At 40.6% G+C, this 19051-nt stretch overlaps 1 protein-coding gene across 1 annotated transcript in view; it reads right to left on the minus strand.

The window, feature by feature from the left end:
• The window catches only part of POLN (DNA polymerase nu), a gene marked incomplete at both ends in the record, with an annotated part of 171109 nt that overhangs the window by 93736 nt on the left and 58322 nt on the right, over window positions 1-19051 (minus strand). Inside the window, 3 exons of the mRNA XM_079702093.1 lie at window positions 13579-13644; window positions 14257-14310; window positions 15207-15263. Of these exons, the coding sequence (XP_079558219.1) occupies window positions 13579-13644; window positions 14257-14310; window positions 15207-15263 (177 nt within the window). The remainder of the gene's footprint in view (window positions 1-13578; window positions 13645-14256; window positions 14311-15206; window positions 15264-19051) is intronic.

A 19051-nucleotide genomic window follows, 5' to 3' on the forward strand; every position in this document is an offset into this window, starting at 1 on the left:
TCCTGAGGGAGTGGGAGGGAGGGAAGGGGGAGCAAAAGTAAAGGCCAGACCTCCGGGACCAGCACCCCTGAGGGGTGGCTGGGGGAGGGGAGGGGTTCCTACACCCAGCGGGACCCACCCACGGTGAGGGGTCCAGCAGGGACGGGGGAGACCCTAGGGGAGACAGTGGGGGAGGGGCGTGAAGGAATGGAAGGGAACAGGGCCCTGAGCTTTCCCTGTCCACTTAGGCACCGGGGAGCCTGTTGGGCACCAGGGACTAATCTTCTGCCCTCGAAGCCTCCCTCCCACATGCAGAGCCCAAGCCCCGCCCCTACACCCCCACCCGGGGCTGCACCTCTACACTCGGAGACCCCCTCTGAGACCCCCTAGAACGGCTGGGCCTAAACCCCACCCACACACCCTCACTCAGGGCCCTTCCTCCAAACTCCGGAACTCCACACTCAGAGGCCCTCCTTTCCACATGCTGCCTCTCCCCTTCCATGAGCAGGTCCTAAGCAGAGGCCCCACCCCACCCTTGAACGTCACCCCCCACCCACCTAGGTCCTGCCCCACCCTAAAGCCCACCCGTGCCTAAGTTAAAACCCTGCCTAAACTCCGCCCCCATCACCAAGGCTTTCTTTTGTTTTTTCTTTTTTCCTCTTTTAGATTGGGGTTCTGTTTTACCTTGTTGGTTCACTGTTGTTGATTCATTTATATTTTTATTTTTTCTAATAAATCTTTTATTTTTCTAATTTTATTTTATTCTTTATACTTCGTTATTGTTCTGCTCCTTTTGGCTTGTTCCCCCCCCCCTTTTCTTTTTTCTGTTGTGGTTTTATTTTACCTTGTTGCAATTATATTTTAACTTTTCCTTGTATAGTTCTTATCTTTCTAATTTTATTTATTTTTATTCTTTGTTACTGTATTGCTCCTTTTCTTTTTCTTTTTCTTTTTTTGCCACATTACACGGCTTGCAGGATCTTGGTTCCCATGTTGTAGGTAGGGCCTGAGCTCCTGTGGTGGGAGCTCCGAGTCCAAACCACTGGACTAATAGAGAACCTCAGACCCCAGGGAATAGTAATTGGAGTGAAGCCTCCCAGAGGTCCTCATCTAAGCACCAAGACCCACCTCTATCTAACTGTCTGCAAACTCCAGTGCTGGACACCTCAGGCCAAACAACCAGTAAGACAGGAATACAGCACCACCCATCAAAACAACAACAAAAAAATGAAATGACAAAAAAATGTTACAGACGAAGGAGCAAGGTAAAAACCTACACGACCAAACAAATGAAGAGGAAATAGGCAACCAACCTGAAAAAGAATTCAGAGTAATGATAGTAAAGATGATCCAAAATCTCGGAAACAGAATGGGGAAAATACAAGAAACACTGGACAAGGATCTAGAAGAACTAAAGAGCAAACAAACAGTGATGAACAACACAATAACTGAAATTAAAAATACTCTAGAAGGAATCAATAGCAGAATAACTGAGGCAGAAGAAAGGATAAGTGAGCTGGAAGATAAAATGGTGGAAATAACTGCCAGGGAGCAGAATAAAGAAAAAAGAATGAAAAGAATTGAGGACAGTCTCAGAGACCTCTGGGACAACATTAAACACACCAACATTTGAATTATAGGGGTCCCAGAAGAAGAAGAGAAAAAGAAAGGGTCTGAGAAAATATTTGAAGACATTATAGTCAAAAACTTCCTTAACATGGGAAAGGAAATAGTCAATCAAGTCCAGGAAGTGCAGAGAGTCCCATACAGGATAAACCCAAAGAGAAACAGGCCAAGACACATATTAATCAAACTATCAAAAATTAAATACAAAGAAAAAATATTAAAAGCAGCAAGGGAGGGCTTCCCTGGTGGCACAGTGGTTCAGAGTCCACCTGCCGATGCAGGGGACACAGGTTCGTGCCCCGGTCCGGGAGGATCCCACATGCCGCGGAGCGGCTAGGCCTGTGAGCCATGGCCGCTGAGCCTGCACGTCCGGAGCCTGTGCTCTGCAATGGGAGAGACCACAACAGTGAGAGGCTCACGTACCGCAAAAACAAAACAAACAAACAAACAAAAAGCAGCAAGGGAAAAGCAACAAATAACATACAAGGGAATCCCCATAAGGTTAACAGCTGATCTTTCAGCAGAAACTCTGCAAGCCAGAAGGGAGTGGCAGGACATATTCAAAGTGATGAAAGGGAAAAACCTACAACCAGGATTACTCTACCCAGCAAGGATCGCATTCAGATTCGATGGAGATATTAAAACCTTTACAGACAAGCAAAAGCGAAGAGAATTCACCACCACCAAACCAGCTTTACAACAAATGCTAAAGGAACTTCTCTAGGCAGGAAACACAAGAGAAGGAAAAGACCCACAAAAACAAACCCAGATATTTCCCTAGTGGCTCAGTGGATGAGAGTCTGCCTGCCAATGCAGGGGACATGGGTTCAGGCCCTGGTCTGGGAGGATCCCACATGCTGTGGAGCAACTAAGCCTGTGTGTCACAACTGCTGAGCCTGCACTCTAGAGCCTGCCAGCCGCAACTACTGAAGCCTGTGAGCCACAACTGCTGAGGCCCATGTGCCTGGAGCCCATGCTCCACAATGGGAGAGGCCACTGCAGAGAGGAGTGGCCCCCACTTGCTGCAACTAGGGAGAGCCCGCACTCAGCAGCGAAGACCCAACACAGCCAAAAATAATAAATAAATTTATTTTTTAAAAACCCAAATCAATTCAGAAAATGGTAATAGGGACATACATATCGATAATCACCTTGAATGTAAATGGATTAAATGCTCCAACCAAAAGAAACAGACTGGCTGAATGGATACAAAAACAAGACCCTTATATATGCTGTCTATAAGAAACCCACTTCAGACCTAGGGACACATATAGACTGAAAGTGAGGGGATGGAAAAAGATATCCCATGCAAATGGAAATCACAGGAAACCTGGAGTAGCAATACTCATATCAGATAGAATAGACTTTAAAATAAAGACTGTTACAAGAGATAAGGAAGGACACCACAACGCTATGAGATTAGAAATCAATTACAGGAAGAAAACAGTAAAAAAAACACATATAATGAAGGCTAAATAACCAAGAGATCACTGAAGAAATCAAAGAGGAAGTCAAAGAATACCTAGAAACAAATGACAATGAAAACATGACGATCCAAAACCTATGGGACGCAGCAAAAGCAGTTCTAAGAAGGAAGTTCATAGCAATTAAAGCTCACCTCAAGAAACAAGAAAAATCTCAATCAACAAAAATCAATAAACAATCTAACATTACACCTAAAACAACTATAAAAAGAAGGACAAAGAAAACACAAAATTAGTAGAAGGAAAGAAATAATAAAGATCAGAGCAGAAATAAATGAAATAGAAACAAAGAAGACAGTAGCAAAGATCAATAAAACTAAAAGCTGGTTCTTTGAGAAGATAAACAAAATCGATAAACCTTTAGCCAGATTCATCAAGAAAAACAGGGAGAGGACTCAAATAAATAAAATTACAAATGAAAAGGAGAGATTACAACTGACACCGCAGAAATACAAAAGACCATAAGAGACTACTACAAGCAACTATACGCCAATAAAATGGACAACCTGAAAGAAATGGACAAATTCTTGGAAAAGTACAACCTTCCAAGATTGAACCAGGAAGAATTAGAAAATATAAACAGACCAATCACAGGTAATGAAATTGAAACTGTAAATAAAAATCTTCCAACAAACAAAAGTCCAGTACTGATGGCTTCACAGGAGAATTCTATCAAACATTTAGAGAAGAGTTAACACCTATCCTTCTCAAACTCTTCCAAAAAATTGCAGAGGGAGGGACACTCCCAAACTCGTTCTAAGAGGCTACCATCACCCTGATACCAAAACCAAACAAAGATATCACAAAAAAAGAAAATTACAGACCAATATCACTGATGAACATAGACGCAAAAATCCTCAACAAAATACTAGTAAACAGAATCCAACAACACATTAAAAGGATCATACACCATGATCAAGTGGGATTTATCCCAGGGATGCAAGCATTCTTCAATATACACAAAACAATCAATGTGATATACCGTATTAACAAATTAAAGAATAAAAACCATAAGATCATCTCAATAGACGCAGAAAAAGCTTTTGACAAAATTCAACACCCATTTATGATAAAAACTCTCCAGAAAGTGTGCATAGAGGGAAACTACCTCAACATAATAAAGGCCATATATGACAAACCCACAGTAAACATCATGCTCAATGGTGAAAAACTGAAAGCATTTCCTCTAACATCAGGAACAAGACAAGGATGTCCATTCTCGCCACTCTTATTCAATATAGTATTGAAAGTGCTAGCCACAACAATCAGAGAAGAAAAAGAAATAAAAGGAATAAAAATTGGAAAAGAAGAAGTAAGACTATCACTGTTTGCCGATGACATGACACTATACATAGAAAATCCTAAAGATGCCACCAGAAAACTACTAGAACTAATCAATGAATTTGGTAAGGTTTCAGAATACAAAATTAATGCATAGAAATCTCTTGCATTCCTATACAATAACAACGAAAGATCAGACATTAAGGAAACAATCCCATTTACCATCGCAACAAAAAGAATAAAAAAAGAATAAAATACCTAGGAATAAACCTACCTAAGGAGGCAAAAGACCTGTACGCAGAAAACTATAAAACACTGATGAAAGAAATCAAAGATAACATAAACAGATGGAGACATATACCATGTTCCTGGATTGGAAGAATCAATATTGTGAAAATGACTATACTACCCAAAGCAATATACAGATTCAATGCAATCCCTATCAAATTACCAATGGCATTTTTCATAGAAGTAGAACAAAAAATTTTACAATTTGTATGGAAACACAAAAGACCCTTAATAGCCAAAGCAATCTTGAGAAAGAAAAACGGAACTGGAGGAACCAGGCTCCCTGACTTCAGACTATACTACAAAGCTACAGTACTCAAGAGTGTATGGTACTGGCACAAAAAGAGAAATATAGATCAATGGAACAGGATAGAAATCCCAGAGATAAACCCATGCACATATGGTCACCTTATCTTTGACAAAGGAGGCAAGAATATACAATGGAGAAAAGACAGCCTCTTCAATAAGTGGTGCTGGGAAAACTGGACAGCTCCATGTAAAAGAATGAAATTAGAACACACCCTAATACCATACACAAAAATAAACTCAAAATGGATTAAAGACCTAAATGTAAGGCCAGACACTATAAAACTCTTAGAGGAAAACATAGGCAGAACACTCTATGACATAAATCACAGCAAGATCCTTTTTGACCCACCTCCTAGAGAAATGGAAATAAAAACAAAAATAAACAAATGGGACCTAATGAAACTGCAAAGCTTTTGCACAGCAAAGGAAACCATAAACAAGACCAAAAGACAACCCTCAGAATGGGAGAAAATATCTGCAAATGAAGCAACTGACAAAGGATTAATCTCCAAAATATACAAGTAGCTCATGAAGCTCCATAGCAAAAAAACAAACAGCTCAGTCCACAAATGGGTGGAAGACCTAAACAGTCATGTCTCCAAAGAAGACATACAGATGGCCAACAAATGCATGAAAAGATGCTCAACATCACTAATCATTAGAGAAATGCAAATCAAAACTACAATGAGGTATTACCTCATACCGGTCAGAATGACCATCATCGAAAAATCTACAAACAATAAGTGCTGGAGAGGGTGTGGAGAAAAGGGAACCCTCTTGCACTGTTGGTGGGAATGTAAATTGATAGAGCCACTATGGAGAACAGTATGGAGGTTCCTTAAAAAACTAAAAATAGAGCTATCATATGACCCAGCAATCCCACTACTGGGCATATACCCTGAGAAAACCATAATTCAAAAAGATACATGTAAAAAAAAAGAGAGAGAGAGACATGTACCACAATGTTCATTGCAGTACTATTTACAATAGCCAGGACATGGAAGCAACCTAAGTGTCCATAGACAGATGAATGGATAAAGAAGATGTGCCACATATATACAATGGAATATTACTCATCAGTAAAAAGAAACGAAATTGAGTTATTTGTAGTGAGGTGGATGGACCTAGAGTCTCTCATACAGAGTGAGGTGAGTCAGAAAGAGAAAAACGAATACCGTATGCTAACACACATATACGGAATTTTAAAAAGCGGTACTGATGAACTTAGTGGCAGGGTAGGAATAAAGATGCAGATGTACAGAACAGACTTGAGGGCACATGGGGGAAGGGGAAGCTGGGACAAAGTGAGAGAGTAGCACTGACATATATACACTACCAAATGTAAACTGGATGGCTAGTGGGAAGCAGCTGCACAGCACAGGGAGATCAGCTCGGTGCTTTGTGACCACTTAGAGGGGTGGGATAGGGAGGGTGGGGGGGAGGCTTAAGAGGGAGTGGGTACGGGGATATATGTATACGTATAGCTGATTCACTTTGTTATACAGCAGGAACTAACACAACATTGTAAAGCATTTATACTCCAATAAAGGCGTGAAAAAAGAAAAAGCTTCACAAAGGAACTAAAGCAAAAATCTAGCTAAATAATGGCTGGATTTTAACATTTCCAATCAATACATTTTTAAAACTGTAACATTAAAAAAATTTTTAAACACTAACCTAGAAGAAGAATGAGGACTCTGGATACTAGAGAATTCATAAAAATACAATGTGAAAGGTCAGATATTTTGAATTACAAAATGTTGATAAATTCTGAGCCAGTACCGCGAATGGCACTGCAGTGAAATGAAGGCATTGACAAAAACTGGCCTTGTCAACGTGGAAACATTAGAAGGGACATCTAAAGCCATGCCTGATAAGGAGGTATTAGATGATGAAGAGATGGTAAGAATGCGGCTCCTGGCAGGTGCTCGGCACCTTCCCAGGAGAAGGTCTTGTAAAAACACAATAGGCATGAGAGGGATGCACGAAACAGACTGACAGGAGTGACCCCTGAAGTATCGGAGTCAGGGGAAGAGGGGAATCTAGACCAACAGGAGACCCATGACCAACTCAGGCCAGGGACGAAGGCGTGATGGTCCAGCACGGGGAAGGGTTTGGCCCCCATCGCCAACACGCTGCCATCTCGATGATGTCCTGAACCAGGTGACCCTGAGACACTGGAAGACGACTTGAGAGTGGATCACACGTCCAGTTTTTCATTCAATAAAAACTTGGCGCCTACCGTGTTCCAGGTACAGAGCCAGGCCTGGAAATAGTCAGTGAAGCAGGCGGGAAAGGTCCCTGTTCTCATGAAATTTACAGTCCAGTGAGGTACACAGAAGTAAACAGGCAGTTAAAACACAATGTAATAAGCATCACGACGGGGGAGTTTGGGGACCATCTCAGAGGGACACAAGACTGAGGTTCTGATAAAACAAATACTGATTAACGTACTCTCCGAGGTGAAGAGGACAGAAAGAATGCAGGGTTTTAGATGGATTAAAAATTATTAGATGGGAGCTTCTGCTTCCAGCTGGGAAGTATACAATTGAAAAGCACCCTAATAATTAGAAAAGACAGATAATGTATAAAATCATCATTTTCTTGAGCCCAGCAGAGAGCTGAGTATCCAGCAGAGAACTGATGAGTGCACGCCTGTGAGCAAACTACCAAAGGCTGGGAAAAAGCCATCTAAAGGGGTTGGAAACTGTGTACAACACTCACACAGGGACAGGAAAGTCTCCTGTTCCCACCAGCCATTCTTTTTTTTTAAAAGCTCTTCTATTTATTTATTTATTTATTTATTTATTTATTTATTTATACTTTGGCTGTACCAGGTCTTAGTTGTGGCACGTGGGATCTTTTAGTTGAGGCATACAGGCTTCTTAGTTGTGGCATGTGGACTTCTTAGCTGCAGCATGCAGACTCTTTATTTGCAGCATGCAAACTCTTAGTTACAGCATGCATGCAGGATCTAGTTCCCCAACCCAGGATTGAATCCCGGCCCCCCACATTGGGAGAGTCGTGTCTTACTCACTGGACCACCAGGGAAGTCCCCCATCAGCCATTCTTAGAAAACTCATAATCTATAGACAATAGGTAGAATACTCAGAAGGTCTTTCCTCAGGGATGGGGAATAATTAGTTTTATAAGAAGCACTTCTCTGGGCCTGCCCAACAAATCATAAAACCAAGACCAGAAAGGAAAAAACTGTTTCCAAGTAACCTAACCCAGAGCAAAGCTCAGGATATTTACAGGAATGCATAAAGTTCCATCACCCAATAATGTAAAATCCACAATGTCTGGTATCCAAACAAAGATGACCACGCATACAAGGAAGCAGGAAAATGGAGTCCTAAGTAGAGTAATCATCTACTGAAACTGACCTATAATGGACACAGATGTTGAAATTACAGACAAGGACATTGAAACAGTTATTACAACTGTATCCAATATATTAAAGATGAAGTAGAGACATGGATGGCATAAAAAAGATCCAAAGTAAATTTCTAGAAATGAAAACTGTAACATATAATTAACATGGAAAAGATACTCCATGGGATTAACAACAGATTTGACATGACAAAATAAAAGATTAGTGAACTATAGGATATAACAATAGAAACTATCCGAATTGAAACAGGAAAAATATCCAAGGAAAAGAGGAAAAATGAGTTTCAGTGAGCTCTGAGACAAATACAAGTGACCTACTATATGTAATTATAAATGGAGTTTCCAGAGGAGAGGAGAGAGAAGGAACACAAAAAGTACGTGAATAAATAATTGCCAATAATTTTACAAATTTGATTAAAACTATAAACCCACAGATCCAAGAAACTGAAACATAGAAACATGAAAAAATTACACCAAGGTACATCATAATCAAATTTCTCAAAAGTAGTGATTAAGAGAAAACGTTAAAAACAGCCAGAAAAAAAAGACACATTACAGATGGAGAAACGAAGATAATGATGACAGATTTCTCAGCAAAAACAATGAGAGAAGAGAGTGAAGTAACATCTTCAGAGTATTGAAAGAAAAAACTTTCAACTGAGAATTTGAGAATTTTATACCTCACAAAAATACCTTTGTTTTAAAAACAAAGGTGAAATAAAGATATTTTCAGACCTACAAATGCTGAAAGAATTCATCAACAGCAAACCCACAGTATAAGAAATGTTAAAGGGTATCCTTTAGGCAGAAGGAAAATGATACCAAGTAGAAATCTGATGTACACAAGGAAATGAGGAGCACTGGAAATTTACATGGGCAAATATTCAAGATTTTTCTTATTATTTAAATCTACTTAAGAGATATGGACTATTTAAACAAAAATAAAATATATTGTGGAATTTATAACTTATGTATAAAGTAAAATAAAAGACAATCATAGCACAAAGGCCAGGAGGAGAAATGGGACTGTACTAGTGTAAGGTTCTTATACAATACTATATGTGGGATGACACGACTACTTGAAGATAGACTGTGGTAAGTTAAAGTTGTAGGCTGTGAACCCTAAATTAACCACTAAAATAACAAAACAAAGAGTTACAGCTAATACATCAAAAAAGATAAAAGAGAATCATTAAAAAACTCAATCCAAAAGAAGGCAGAAAAAGAGGAAAAGGGGGACAAAACAATTGGGATAAATATAAAACACATAGCAAGATAATAGACTTAAATCTAATCCTATGAATAATCACAATAAATGTAAATGGACTGATAAGAACCTGCTGTATAAAAAAATAAAATTAAATAAAAAAAAAAAGTAAATGGACTGAACATCCTAATCAAAAGGCAGATATTATCAAAATGGATAAAAAAGCAAGACCAACTACATACTTCCTACAATAAATGTACTTTATATATAATGAGATAGTTTAAAAGTAAAAGGATGGAAAATGCCCTGCTAACACTAGTCAAAAGAAAATTGCAGTGGTTATTTTAACATTAATATTAAATTACATTTTTATTAATTTTATTATTTCTAAAATTATCTTTGATGTATTTTGTTAATTATTTTTAAATTAATATTTTAATATTAGACAAAATATATTTCAGAGCAAATAAATATCACCAGGTATAAAAAGGGCATTTCATAGAAATAAAAGGGTAAATTCATCGGGCGGACAAAATCCTTAATGTTTCTGCTCCTTATAAAAGAGCAAAAACTACAAGGATATAGAAGAGGTAGAACTGTAAGGAGAAAAAGAAAATTCCACAATTGTGCTGCAGACTTCAATACCCTTCTCTCAACAATGGATTGAACAATCAGACAGAAAACCAGCAGGGATATAGTAGACTTGGACAGCACCATCAACCAACTTGATCTAATTGGTATTTATAAAACATTCCACCCACATTAACAGAATGAACATTCTTTTCAAGTGCACATGGAACAGTTACCAAGATAGACCATTTTCTGGCCAAGAAAACAAGTCTGAATAAATTTAAAAGGATTCAAGTCATGCAGAGTATATCCTTTGACCACAGTGAAATTACATTAGAAATCAGTAACAGATAACTGGAAAATCACCAATTACTTGGAAACTAAGTAACAAACTTCTAAATAGCCCATGGGTCAAAGAAGACATACTAGAAAAGATTCTGAACTAAATGAAAGTGAAATACAACATATCAGAATTTACTGAATGCCAGAAGGCAGTACCTGGGAGTAAATTTATATCACTGAATGCCTATATCAGGTGATGGAAGAAATTTTCACATATTGAGGTTTGAAGAAGTCATCCTGGCTTACACATGATTTGGCTTGAACTTTATGCTAACTAGCACAGCCTGTCAAATAGGCATTGTACATCTGCTTTAACCAGTACAGAAAAGAATGCATTTAGAAATCAAAATGGGGCAACTGTGGTTCAGGCATCCAAGATGAAGTTGGGTGGCCAGTGTGGATGTGGTTTCAGACACATTCCTACATCACTGAGAATGTGAATTTCCTGAACTGTATAAAGCTCAAGGACACCACCAGCCATTCTCAAAACCATATCTGCTAGCAGCTGCCAGCTGCAACCTTATGGTCTCAAGGTCCCCCCCTACCCCCGCTTGTAACTATGCAACCATTTCAGACCCCAACTAATCCGTGCGTAACAAGCACCCTTACTTCTTGTCACATCCAATTATAATTCCCTATAGACAACTCATGTAACCTACTGTAACCTTGAGTTTTTTGCCTTCATACACCTCCCCCATTTTGTAGTCTGACAGAACACAACTCAAGTGCTTCTTGAATCTGTGTCTCCTGGGCTATAGTCCTCAGTTTGGGTCAAATAAAACTCTTTTCTATCTTATTTTAGATTGTTAATTAATTATTTCCATTGACATCAGGAAAGAAGAAAGATGGTCCCAACTCCAAGCGGGACATGGAGAAACAGGGCATTTATTTTAAAATAACTCACAGGGATGTAATGTGCAGCACAGGGAATATAGTCAATAATATTTTGATAACGCTGTATGGTGTGTAATGTTAAAATATCAAATCACTATGTAGTACACCTAAAACTAATATAATATTGCAAGTTAACTATACTTCAATTTTAAAAAAAGGTGAAACAGGACCCTGTCAGAGGAACTGCAGGGATTCCACGAGCTGTTGCTGAGAGAGAAAAGCGAGAGGCAGAAAAATAAAATTCTAATTCTGTAAATAAGAATGACAAAGTCATTTCATGTCTCTGTATATATATATAGGCCTGCCCAACAAATCATAAAGACCAGAAAGGATAGATAGATACATATGGGTCTGTATAAGATTTTATTATAAATCTGGAGGAAAATACGGATGTACACACTGTAGGCTGCTAACATGAGCTTCCAATGGCACTGGGCCTGAGGGTAAGGGGCTGAGATATGGGTGTGGTGAGGGAGTGTCTGCAATAAAAAAAACATATATAATCCCAGTCATGTAAATGTATGTGCACGTGTGAGTGCATGCACATACGTGTGTGCATAAAGAAATAGAGTCACTAAATATGACTCTAAATATGGTCACTAAAATGTTAATGATGTGGCATTTCAGGTAACTTTTACTTTGTTATTTATATTTTTATCTACTGTTTGAATTCTTTAGAATTATATATTATTTGTATAATGAAAAAGCCATTTTAAGTATAGCAAACATTATATATTTTAAAAATTAAGGGGCAAAAGAAAAACAGAGAAAAAGAACTCAGTATTTTACAAAGGGTTGATCTTTATTATATAAAGAGCTTTTCCATACCTATAGAAAAAAATATACATCCTCCAGAGACGTGCAAAATGACATGAACAGACAACTCACAGAAGAATAACTTTTATATAGTCAACCTCACTTAATGTTTAAAGGAACAGATATTTAAAGATCAAGCCATGAACTAGTAACCAAAATGAAGACTCCCTGTACTGGCAAGGACGTAGGGAGCCAAACATTTTACAAATTGATTGGGAACGTAAAACTATTTTTTTCTCTGGAGGACAATTTGGCAATGCAAAGCCTTAAAAATACACATATACTTTGACTAAGAAGTTCCATCTCCAGGAATTTATGCTATGGAAATCAACAGAAAAAAATACCAAAAATATTTGTACAAGTAAGTTTATGGCACATATAAAATAATTAAAACTGAAAACGATCTAAATGACCCTCAATAGGGACAGCTACTAAGTAGAGTACAATGCAGCTGTTAAAATGATGATGTACACTTTGAGTCAAAGGTGAGGGCCAAATGCACACATGATGTTTATCTCCTTTTTCAAAAAATTCAATTGAAATAACAGAAAAATAAATAAGTAAAACTACAGCATTCCAGAAAACCTGGGAGGAGTGCTACCTGCAAGCCAGAGACGTGAGAAATTTCTGGAAGAGAATAAAGCTCAGCAAGAGATAATCTGGAGAGGACACATGTTTGAGCCCTGGCCCGGGAAGATGCCACATGCTGCAGAGCAACTAAGCCCGTGAGCTGCAACTACTGAGCCCGTGTTCCACAACTACTGAAGCCTGTGCACCTAGAGCCCGTGCTCTGCAACAAGAGAAGCCACTGCAATGAGAAGCCTGCGCACCGCAACGAAGAGTAGCCCCCGCTTGCCACAACTAGAGAAAGCCCGCGCAGCAACAAAGACCCAACGCAGCCAAAAAAAAAAGAGAGATAATCTGGGGAAGCCACCTGTCCAGTACAGATCTGAAAATGAAGAATGGGGTGGGAAGAGGTGTCTATCCCTCCTGCCCTCAGCACCAGAGTGCGTGACTCTCTGGTCGTGAAGACCCCCCCACTAACTCAACACTTCACACCTGTAGTGTCCTGATCCCCCACCTAGTGCCCAAAACATAGTATATGCTACTAGAGAATGGACTTGAGGACACAGGGAGGGGGAAGGGTAGGCTGGGACAAAGTGAGAGAGTGGCATGGACATATATACACTACCATAAAAAATTTTTTTAAAACCCACAAAAAAACCCATAGTATGTGCTAAATGAACATTGGCTGAATAAATAAACAGAAAAAACTCCACAGCCTATCAGTATGGGGTCTCCTCTTACAAACATAAAGTACACAAACACACATCTAGGCAAAACTGCAGTCCCGACACAGAAACAGGCATTTAACAAGAGCTAACTTACAGGATGCTTGGCTGACAGTCTTCCGGTCACAGTTCCAGTCTGGTTCCACGTGGAGGAAACGGAGCCCTTTATCAGTTGGAAAGAATCAGCTTATGCTCTGACAGTGCCGTGTGAAGTCACAAACACGCTGGCCCGTTCAGCACACAATGCTCACTGCTCCCGTCCAGAGAACCAGGAGCCACGGGCCCTACACTCCCAACCCAATGTCCTTGGGGTTACAAACTCCTGCACGTGATCAGGGTGAAGGAGATTCTCCCCCAGGCTGTGAAGAAGCTGGAGTAGGACACGTGGGCTGACGTGCCGTGGGGGTCTCAGCGTGGACTCAAGGTTGGGCTGTGCACCCCAGACCGGGGCTGTCACTTGCTGTGTGGCCGCAGACAAGTCACAGAACACCTCTGACTGCAGACTCCTCATGCATAAACTAAAACAACATGTCCCTCAAATGACTACGGAAAAGAGATGCAATAACAGATGTGAAAGCACGTGGTCAGCAGTAGAGCTTCCACATGAATATGAGATTTTAAGGTATAATGTCAACTTATGCTATAGACCTAAATGATAACAAAATCATGGTTCATAGTTTCAAGAATATTAGATTATTTAAAGAAATTCTACATGTATCTGAACCCATGTGTAAGCCATATTCCCAATCATATCTTTTTTCTTAGCTTTAGTTACCTTTTTCATGCAAGCTAGTAATCCATCTACAAAGGTTGACTTGATCTTGTGAACCTAGATTACAAGACAAAAGTAATCACTTTCTGTGTTTAAGTGTTTAAATTAGGAACAAGTGTCAAAGCAGTGTCTCACAGACTGCTGGGCATGTGTCACTGATGTCACCTCAGGTGACTCCAGGAGGCCCTGAAATGGCCTTATGTGGTGCCCAGAATTAAATAACAATGACCAACAGAGAAAGACATCACCCTACCCCTTTTAAAATAAACTTTGTCCTGGAATAATACTTTTTACAGAAAAGTTGCAAAGATAAAGGGAGAGTTCCCGAGTCCCGGCACCCAGTGTCCCCCAAGGGGCCTCTTTCAGTTCAGGTGCTACCATTTACCCACCCACCCACCCCCCGCAACCCCACACACACACAGCTGCCCAGCCCTAACAAGGACAGCAGTAAATAACGATGGTCCGAGCAGCAGCAAGTCATACCTGTGAACAGATGGCAGGTATGTGAACGGGGAAAAGAGGAGGAGCTAGAAGCATAGCTAGAGAGAGGGGCATGTCCATAAGTCAGTAAGTGTCAATGCGAGGTGATAAAACACCACCAGGCCGGGAGAGGGAGGAGGCTTGTGTGACAGGCTTCTGAACTCGGCGCTGATGGAAGCCTAAGTCACATTGTGGCCACACAAGGATGACACACCAAATACTTCCTTCAGAATTTTTGTTTGTCCTCTTCCATTTACGACTCCTCTGATTCACAGCAGGGCTGCTTGTAGACCTGAGGAATATCATGTCTGGGTACAAGAAGCAGTGCTAATATGAGGTCAACGTGAACAAACTGCATTCCCTTTAGGACACTGTCAGGGCTACTTCAGTGATGATGGATTTTGTGAACAGAGACGGTGCCATATGGGCCCCCTTCATTACCAACTTACTGACAAAAAAAAAATCTAACTTACCTGCCTATATTCCAAAATTATTTTGGGTAATGGATGAAGGTCTTGCAGAGCATTTAACTAAAAAATAAGAATAAATATCACCAATATAATTCCTTCATTTAATTTTAACATTTCAAACACTTATTTTCAGCTGGAAAAGTCCTAATAATAAATGGTCTATCTTGAGCATATTTTCCAAAATGAAGACTCATAATAAACTCAGTTTATCAAGTGTCTTAATTTTAATCCCTTACGGAATCGTTATGGTACACTTGGGAGCTAAAGGCACTTCACATGAGCTTGGAAATAAGATTCCTCTTGAGATTTAAATTCCTGAAATCTAAATCCAGGGCATGTAAAATACCATGTAGGACAGTAAACTAGGAAAATGCCTACAAATGTGTAACTCAATAGTTTAGGAACACCCAACATCTGAATCACAGTTATCTGAGCATAAAGTCGGGGAGGTAACACTGGAATATGACTATGGGTTTTAAATTTAATTTTAAAAAGTCAAAATACAACATACATAAAGCACAAGATCATGTAAACACAGTTTGTTAAATTATCACAAAATGAACACACCTGGGTACTGCCACCCAGAGGGAACATCCCAGGTACCCAAGCAGGCCTCTGGCCCTCCCCCAGAGGTAACCAGCCCCCTGGCCTCCACCAGCAAGACCACTTATTCCAGTTTTTTTTTTTTTTTTTTTTTGGTACGCAGGCCTCTCACTGTTGTGGCCTCTCCCGTTGCGGAGCACAGTCTCCAGATGCGCAGGCTCAGCGGCCATGGCTCATGGGCCCAGCCGCTCCGTGGCATGTGGGATCCTCACGGACCGGGGCACAAACCCGTGTCCCCTGCATCGGCAGGCAGACTCTCAACCACTGTGCCACCAGGGAAGCCCTTATTCCAGTTTTTGAGCTTTGTATCAATGGAATAGGATAGGTACTCTTTGTGTGTGGCTTCTTTTGTTCAACATTCTGGTTTTAAGGTTGGTCCTTGTTGTATGATTTACTTGCACTGCTGTATGGAATTATTTGAATGCAGGACAGTTATTTATCCATTCCACCCCTGATGGACATGTGTGCTGTTTCCACTGCAGGGCTATTACAAAGAGTGCTGCTGTGAACATTCTGGTACACAAATTTTGGTTAACACACGTCCACAGTTCTGTTGAACATGTACATAAAGAGGAGAGAGGCGCTGGATCACCTGTAGCAGAGCTGATACCAGCCAGTTCTCCAAGGTAAACAATGGTTTTTGTCCCCATCAGCAGGGCATGAAAGTTCTCCTTGTTCCGCATCTTCGCCAACACATGTTCTCCTAGGTCTTAATTTTAGCCATTCTGGCAAATGTGAAGTGACATTTCAATGTAGTTTTAGTGTGTATTTCCCTGACTAATAAAGTCAGACATGATTCAAATGTTTCTTGACTAATTGTACATCTCCTTTCATTAAACCCTGTTCATGTTTTTTTGTCATTTAAAACGTTGGTTTGTATGTCTTTTTCTTCTTGATTTGTAGGAATTCATTTTTCTGGACAAGGTTTTCTTTAGTTGGCTATATTTAGTGGAAATATCTTCTACCCCTCTGTGGCTTGCTCTTTTATTTGTTTAATAGTGTCTTTTTTATTTATTTATTTTATAAATTTTTATTTACTTTTGGCTGCATTGGGCCTTTGTTGCTGCACAAGGGCTTTCTCTAGTTGGGGCGAGTGGGGGCTACTCTTCGTTGCAGGTGCACGGGCTTCTCATTGCGTTGGCTTTTCTTGTTGTGGAGCACGGGCTCTAGGCGCTCAGGCTTCAGTAGTTGTGGCGTGCAGGCTCAGTAGTTGTGGCTCGTGGGCTCTAGTGCGCAGGTTCTGTAGTTGTGGTGCACAGGTTTAGTTGCTCTGCAGAATGTGGGATCTTCCCGGACCAGGGATCGAACCCGTGTTCCCTGCATTGGCAGGCAGATTCATAACGACTGCGCCACCAGGGAAGTCCAATAGTGTCTTTTCATAAATGGAAATTCTTAATTTTACTATTGCCCAATTGATCAATCTCTTCCTTTATGGTTGATGCATCTTGTGTCCTGTTTAAGGATGTTTAACTACCTCAGGGCCTTGAAGATATTCTCTTATGGTATCTTCTACAATCTTTGTTTTACTTTTTATATTTAGATATACAATTCATTTGAAATTTATTTTTGTATATGGTGTGAAACAGGTGTCAAGATGCACTGGCCCCTTATGTAATGAGCCCTCCCTCTCAGAGAACATGCACTTTATACACACATGTGCAGGTCTGTTTATAGATTCCCTATCCTGGATCATTGGTCTATTTGCTTATCCTTGAATTGACACTACTTCATACTGATTAATTAATTCCTCATAATTTCTATTGCTTCATGATTAGTCTTGATATCCAATAGACTAAGTCCTTCAACAGTGCTTTTTCCCAAGACTATCCTGGCTCTTCTTAGTTTTTTGCATTTCCCTACAAATTTGGGATTCAGCTTGCCAATTTCTACCAAAAGTTCCTGCTAGGGTATTAGTTAGCATCATTTTGAATCTATAAATCAACTTGGGGGAGAACTGATGACATAACTTTAATGTACTAGCATGAGCCACGGAACTGCATCACTCTCTATTTAATAGACTGAGGTCATGGAGCCTTGTCCAGCCATAGGAACATAAGCAGGAGGGACAACACTGGTGTCCTCGGAGCAGGGCTCTACCCAGGGGGAGGACTCCTGCCTCAGTGTAATCCAGAACTGCAGTTTCTCAGAAAAGCTATCCCTAGCGGGATGAAAGGGCACGAAAATACTCAGCCAAGAAAACTGCTTAAGATCAACTAACTCTCTTTATCCTGATACCTTACTCACAAAATAACTTTCTAACCACAGTCTCCCTGTATATCTCAAATCGAGCTGTCTGAGAACACTTGAAAAGGATGAAGTGTTTGATCTCATAACGCTTTGGATAAAGCCCTGCCGCGCTGGTTCATGATCAGAGGCGGAGTGCCGTGGCCGTTGCCGCTCTACAAGCTTTATCAAACGCTCCCTCTGTTGGCTCCTGACCCCACATTCTTCTCAGCTCCCTTCTCTCTCTGTGGTCGTTCCATAGCCTCTGCTTGGCACCTCTTCTCTCTCTGACCCCTAAATGTCAGTTTCTCAGAGTTCAGTTCTGTGGTTATCAGTGCTGGCTGCTTCTAGAATCAGCGGGGGAGCTTCAAAAACATGTCCGGGGCTTCCCTGGTGGCACAGTGGTTAAGAATCCGCCTGCCAGTGCAGGGAACATGGGTTCGAGCCCTGGTCCTGGAAGATCCCACATGCCACAGAGCAACTAAGTCCATGTGCCACAACTACTGAGCCTATGCTCTAGAGCCCACGAGCCACAACTGCTGAAGCCCTCACGCACCGTAACTGCTAAAGGCCGCACGCCTAGAGTCCGTGCTCTGCAATAAGAGAAGCCACCAAGATGAGAAGCCCATGCACCACAACAAAGAGTAGCCCTCACTCGCCGCAACTAGAGAGAGCCCGCGTGCAGCAACAAAGACTCAACTCAGCAATAAATAAATAGATAGATAGATAAATAAATAAGACATTATTAAGCAAGACTAATCCATAAAAAAAATGTCCAGACTGGGCCACGCAGCCCACAAACTCTGATTTTGTGGATAAGTTGTGGGCCTGGGCATGAGTGTTTTTCCAAAGCTCCTGCCAGGGTAGAGGACCACCATCCCAGGGCCAACTACTTCCAGGTGTGCATCTCTAGCACAGGACTTCTCCTCACAGACCCAACTGCTCTGTATCGATGTTTTGTGCACACATCTGTCTTCACATGTCCAAGGCTGAACACTTGACCCCCAGCCCCCGTAAACTGT

This window comes from Hyperoodon ampullatus (genome assembly GCF_949752795.1).
Source record: "Hyperoodon ampullatus genome assembly, chromosome: 1".
Taxonomy (NCBI): domain Eukaryota; kingdom Metazoa; phylum Chordata; class Mammalia; order Artiodactyla; family Ziphiidae; genus Hyperoodon; species Hyperoodon ampullatus.